This window comes from Larus michahellis, chromosome W, assembly GCF_964199755.1.
Source record: "Larus michahellis chromosome W, bLarMic1.1, whole genome shotgun sequence".
Taxonomy (NCBI): Eukaryota; Metazoa; Chordata; class Aves; order Charadriiformes; family Laridae; genus Larus; species Larus michahellis.
This window is the reverse complement of record NC_133929.1, coordinates 22,355,681-22,362,286: the sequence shown is the minus strand read 5'-3', so window position 1 is coordinate 22,362,286 and position 6,606 is coordinate 22,355,681. Positions and strand designations below refer to the sequence as shown.

At 45.5% G+C, this 6,606-nt stretch overlaps 1 protein-coding gene across 1 annotated transcript in view; it reads left to right on the top strand.

The window, feature by feature from the left end:
* The first annotated feature begins 1,122 nt into the window (after positions 1-1,122).
* Positions 1,123-6,606, top strand: part of LOC141735465 (growth hormone receptor-like) — a 31,094-nt gene continuing 25,610 nt past the window's right edge. Inside the window, 2 exon segments of the mRNA XM_074568317.1 lie at positions 1,123-1,156; positions 2,309-2,341. Coding sequence (XP_074424418.1) covers positions 1,123-1,156; positions 2,309-2,341 — 67 coding nt within the window.

Below are 6,606 nucleotides of genomic sequence, written 5' to 3'. Positions count from 1 at the left end.
AAGGCCAAGTGCCGGGTCCTGCACTTGGGTCACAACAACCCCATGCAGCGCTACAGGATTGGGGCAGAGTGGCTGGAAAGCAGCCCGGCAGAAAAGGACCTGGGGGTGTTGGTGGACAGCCAGCTGAATATGAGCCAGCAGTGTGCCCAGGTGGCCAAGAAGGCCAACAGCATCCTAGCCTGTATCAGGAACAGTGTGGTGAGCCGGACTAGGGAAGTGATCATCCCCCTGTACTCGGCACTGGTGAGGCCCCACCTCGAGTACTGCGTTCAGTTTTGGGCCCCTCACTACAAGAGGGACATTGAGGTGTTGGAGCGTGTCCAGAGAAGGGCTACAAAGCTGGTGAGGGGTCTGGAGGACAAACCTTATGAAGAACGACTGAGGGAGCTGGGGTTGTTTAGCCTGGAGAAGAGGAGGCTGAGGGGAGACCTTATCACCCTCTACAACTACCTGAAAGGAGGTTGTAGAGAGATGGGGGCTGACCTCTTCTCCCTGGTGACAAGCGATAGGACGAGAGGAAACGGGTTCAAGTTATGTCAGGGGAGGTTTAGATTGGATATTAGGAAACATTTTTTCACTGAAAGGGTTATTAAACATTGGAATAGGCTGCCCAGGGAGGTGGTGGATTCGCCATCCCTGGAGGTGTTTAAAAAAAGGGTAGATGTGGTACTTAGGGACATGGTTTAGAAGTGGTTTTTGTCAGGGTAGGTTAATGGTTGGACTTGATAATCTTAAAGGTCCCTTCCAACCTCAGCAATTCTATGATTCTATGATTCTAAGTTACAAACACAAAGATTTGAGTGATTACTTATATCAACTACTGTGTCATCTACGAATACAAGACTACAAGGAGACCTCATGCAAACACACCCTTTCCCAATATATACAAGTACAGTTTCTGGGATTTCATCGGGATGTATCTCAAAGTGACAAACATTCTGGTTGGTGTCAAGACAAATGTCTTGCGCTTTGAGAGTATCACTCTCACAAATGAATCCTTGTTGGTCTCGTGAAATGCATGCTTCAACATCAACAGTTTGCCATTTATTCTCATTTTGTTGTGCCCACACTCTATGCTCTATTGGATAGAGTATGGCTCCATGGTGATTCAACCCCAGCGCAATGATTGGGTATATGGTGTATACCAAAGCATTGCGTATTGTTAAGACAAAAGCTGTGGCTTTGCTCTCAATGGGATCATAGGTGAAATTAACCAGACACCACCAGGACTGAAATTTTTTCTCAAATTGAATTGCGTTATCCCATATTACTTTTTGAATTTCGGTGGGCAAGGTGCCTTCTTCACCTTCCCTTATGATTGTGGCTGTCATAGATTGCATCCACAATTGGGCTTGGATACAACTAAGAGCCAAGGAAACATTCTTCTGGGTTGTACCAAGTGCATCTGTGATCAGCTGATGGTCTTTTTCACCCGTTTCTTCCCACTGAGGCAATATATTCGATAAAAGCCATTGGTGGTTTCCCAATGCTAATAGAGAGGACTGTAGGGGATGTCTTAATTTGTCCAGATCAGTAGTGGTTGTGACTAGTTTGTTGGCAAGTACTTCAGCATCTATACTATTTAAGACTCCCAGGCCTGTTCCTAAGATACCAGTCACATCCCTCTTCAGTCGTTGTGAAGTGGCAAGAGCTCGTCTGCATAACCATGCTGACCATCCTGCATAAGATGTACTCAGGAATGGTAAGCAGGTGGGTTTGATCGCAGAGATTTTAATCTGCATTGACAATTCTACTCGTTTGAGGGAATATGTGGGATTAAACAGTATCTGTTGTTGAGCTGTGTGTTTAATAACATAAGGGCCAATGTTGAAAGTGTAAGGAGTTAGACTAATGGAGGGCTTAGAAGGTACGCCTTTGAGAGTTTGTGGGGGTGTAGGTTCTGGATTCATTTCAGCAAGTTCAGGTGTATTTGAGTCAATCATAAATTCAAATAACAATTCTGTGCCCTTGTAGCCCCAAATACAATACACTACTATAGGTTTGATGAAAGTGAAATTGTGACAGCAATCTGAATTTGGCTCCATAATTTTGTAACAATCAGTGTTGTATTTGTCCGGTTTGGTAGAGTCTACATAGATGGTTTTAATTACAGTTGGCCTGTGGTGAGTAGACCCATTGATAAATCGGCAACCAATGTGTATTCTCTTTCCGAGGGTGGCCTCGATTTTAGCCATTTGAAGTGAATCATTCCATCTCCATTTATCTCTGGAATATACTTCACTTCCTTGTATAACCAGAGTGGAGAGATTTAAACCCCTTTTGTTTTCTGGTGTTCCAGTGCTTGCAGTGTACCGTGACAATGCATTATCCCAAAGCTCAGGTGCTACGTCTATCTTGAATTCAAATAGCAGTGCTATTTCATCCTGTTGCCAATGACAAGTTACAAGAGTGGGTTCCACAAGAGTAAAATTATACCAGCAATCCCACTTGTCGGTGACACAGTGCTTTGTTGTCATTGAGCGTGGGTTCTGAGGGCGAAATATCTCTATTCTCATGGCCTTCTCATGGTTTGAGCCGTTGATCATTCTACATCCTACTTGGATTTCCACCCCTGCCTTACCTTTCAGGACTGGGTACCAACTATTCCAGGTCCACTCATGTAACACCTCATTTTCCTGTAGAACTACAGTGGCCAAACTCAATTCTCCCTTTCTTGTACCTGCCATCGCATTGTGTTTAACAAAGGCTTGAGGCCATGGCCACTCTGGGTCTCTTTGACTACAAACAACAGGGAATAAAAAGGTAAAACTGAATAGCATCAATTCCATCTGCCAATTTGTCATTTTAGAATTTGGGCCTCCAGATAGCCATACATAATAAAAATAGTATTATTGCCAGGATCAATGTCAGGATTCCCTGGAGACACTCAAGGTTAGCATAGGCCAATCTGTCTGTCCACGTACAGTTCATCCAAGGTTCCTGTAAGACACAAAGGAAAAGAAAATCTGCTCGGTCTTTCTTATTCGACCGACGGGGTTAAAAAAAAGATGAGATCCACCGGGTGCTGATCCGGTGTATCTTCCCTGAACAGTCTTTGGCTTCCCATGCATAGGGATTTTTGGGAATAACTAGCACCATTGGTACTGTCCCAATTTGAGGCATTTTCACTAGCACAGGTTGCCCAGGGTGAAATCTTCCTGAGTATTTTCCCGGTTCATTGGGAGCCTTTGGAGAGATAATATTGGCAGATACACAGAAAGCTTTCATTTTAGGACAGCCGTCTCCACTCCATCTGTTATTTAATTGATAGATGGCATCGTCCAATCGCAAATGCCAATCAGGTTCATGAGTTTTTGCAAAATGCTTAACCAATCCATTGGTGCGTTCAACAATGCCATTAGCCTGGTGATAATAGGGAGTATGAAATACCCACCAAATCCCTTCTTCTTTGGCCCAACCTTGTACCACCAAAGCGGTAAAGTGTGAAGCGTTATCACTTTGGATTTCCTCGGGAAGGGGAAGTGTGCTGAACCATCCTTTTAGGCCTTTCACTGTGTTGTCCCCGGTAGCTGATTTGAAACTGCTGGCCATACTGAGGCCGGAGATAATCTCCACTCCTACCAGGACATATCTTTTCCCACCTGATGATCTCAAGGGCCCAATATAATCAATCTGCCATGAATGCCACAACGTTTTCTTGTCCCGAATGTGTAAGGGAGGTGCCTTACTTGGATGATCTTTATTGAGTCGTAGGCGACATTGTGAACAGGCAGTTACTACTTGTTCGCACAGCTTAACCGACACAGGCCACCCCCGGGCTAGACCTTCCTGATACAGGTCAGCATGGCCTGTGTGGCCACGCTTAACATGTAACCATTCAAGTAAGTGTTCCCATTCCTGACCATCATCTACAATGTCAATTTGCTGTAGCCGCGTGAGGCTATCTACCTGCTGGTTGAACTGAGCAGTGATCGAGTTTGAACGATCATGGCCTTTTACCCAACCAATGTGCAATGTTCTCTGTCCTCCTATTTCTAACAGTTGCTTCCAACTGTCCGTCTCCCAAATCGGGACTCTATTCACCTGCCAATCATTGGCTGCCCAGTGACCTATCCATTCAGTGGTTCCTTTAAAAACAGCATATGAGTCAGTGTAAATGTAAGTAGCCCCATGTTGTGCAGCTAGTAGGACAGCTCTGAGTTCCCCTACTTGTGCGCTACCCTCCCCTGTTTCAATCTCCTGTTGCTACTTCCAGTGCTATGGCCTTATATTTCCACTTATTGTTCTCACGGTGAGATGATGCATCAGTAAACCACACTCCTGTAAGATCACTGCCTTCTTTCAGAGGAGGTGCTTCTTGGATCGGAGATGGTCTGTTTGGTGGGGATTGGAACAATAGGGCACCATCTATATCCTTTTGCAGCTTGGATACTTTAACATTGCCTTCAGAGACTGGCATGATTTCATTAATGCCTTCTAGATAAGCATACCACTTTCGAACTGTGGGTTTCTGGGCAATGCCAGCTCGTGGTGTTGTCCCTTTACGGACCACATCTAGGAGGTGGAAAGGTCCCCGAATGATCACACTCTGTTCTCTTCTTATCTGCTCTGCTCGTTGCAACGCTCGCACTAGGGACAGTAAACCCTTCTCAAGGTCTGAATATCTGCTCTCAGTATCATTGAAGGAGTGAGAGCTAAATTCTAATGGTCTTTCTGGTCCTGCTGGTCCCTTCTGCCATAAATTACAATGAGAACCCTGTTTACTGAACCCCCATTCTACGTGGACAGGGTCAGTTGGATGTATAGGACCAAGCTGTTGGAATAACCTTAGCTCCTTTATTAGTAATTCCAGAGCATTAGTATGTTGTTCAGTCCACTCCCAGGATTTTCCCTTTTTGAGCAAACTATAAAGGGGGCAAGCAATGATGGAAAAGCCAGGGATGTGTTTACGCCAGTAACCTAAAGTTCCCAGAACTTGCTGTAACTCCTTCACACTGGATGGATTCTGTCCATGCTCTATTTTTTCCAGGGTATCCTGAGGGACAGAAGCAGCTCCCTTAATCCACCAGATCCCCAGGAATTTAACTTCCTGTGCTGGTCCCTGACACTTTGAGTCTGGAATTTCCAATCCTAAATCAAGTAATGTTTTTCGGATGTTTTCCATCATGTCTTTTACACTTTCTTGGTTCTCTCCCCCTATTAGGATGTCATCAATATATTGGTATACTGTACATCCCTGTGAAACAGGAACCTCTGATAGCACTTTAGCTAAAGCATTATGAGCAATAGTGGGGGAATGTTTGTATCCTTGTGGAAGTCGGTTAAAGGTATATTGGACTCCTTTCCACGTGAATGCAAACCGCGCTTTGTCCTGCTCAAGGAGGGGAATCATAAAAAACATGTCTTTAACATCTAAGGCAGCCATCCAAGGATGGGCAGCTCCTTGTATCATTGTCACAATTTCCGCGATATTTGGAACCACGATGGTCAGGGGTGCAGTGTTGGCATTCAGCTTTCGGTAATCTACTGTGAAACACCATTGCCCGTTTGGTTTCTTTACCGGCCACACCGGTGAATTATAAGGTGAGTGAGTCCCCTTAATGATGTCTCTTTTTTCTAAATCTGATACTCCTGCAAGTGCAGCTGCAGGCAGTGGATACTGCCGGACATTAGTGATTTTAGAGGGAGGTAAAGGTACGGAAGTTTCCAATAGACTCAATTTCACTGTGTCTATTACTTTTTCACATCCTGCAAAACTCCACACAGTTCCATCTGGGAATCTCCACATTCGCCCACGCAGCACGTCAAATCCTAGGAGGTTAGTACGCGAGGCACCCACTAACACTTCCGCCCTGGTCATTCGCTGCTCTCCCGGCAACCAGAGGTTAATTTTTGCAATGGGGCATGTTTTTACCACACCATCAATTCCTGCAAAGTTGACTCTGCGTCTGGTGGGATTTATACCTAGAAGTTGTGCTGTTTTGTTAGTGATTGCAGACATTTGGGCTCCGGTATCAATAATAAAGTTTACTGACATCCTCCAGGGTCCGATAGGAATGGCGATAATAGGTTCGGAATCTTTATGAGAGAACCATTGAATAGCTAGTACCCGCCGGACAGGGTGGCTCACTGCTCTCCCCGGGGATAGGAGTTTTTTGACTGGGACTCTGACAAATCAATCAAATTACGCTCCGGTGCAGAAGGCACAATTTTCTCATGGCTTGGGGATTCTCTGGTTAGACTTTTCTCCCCAGCCGCATTATTCTTTCTAGTTAGAGATTGGACCAGGGTACGGAGATCTCCCGTAGGGACACCATGCAAGAATTGTCGAGGTACCCCTAATTGTAGGGCTTTACGCCACAACTCGTTCCGGTCCTTATCAGGCTTAAACCTTTCCACCGGTTTGGGGTTTTGAGTGTGAGTTCGGACTTGGCAAACCCTTCGGGGGTGTTCGGAGGATTTTTCACTAGTTAGGCTGGCCCAGCCCATGCGGCGCCCATATTGGTCTATTTCCTGTACATATTCATTCCAGGTGGGCATGTAGCGATGCTGGCCCCAACCATGAGCATCCCAAGCCTCTCGTATGCGATCTTGAGTGTGGAGAGCGAATGGTTTCAGGCAATCGGGAAGACCACGGATGAGAGG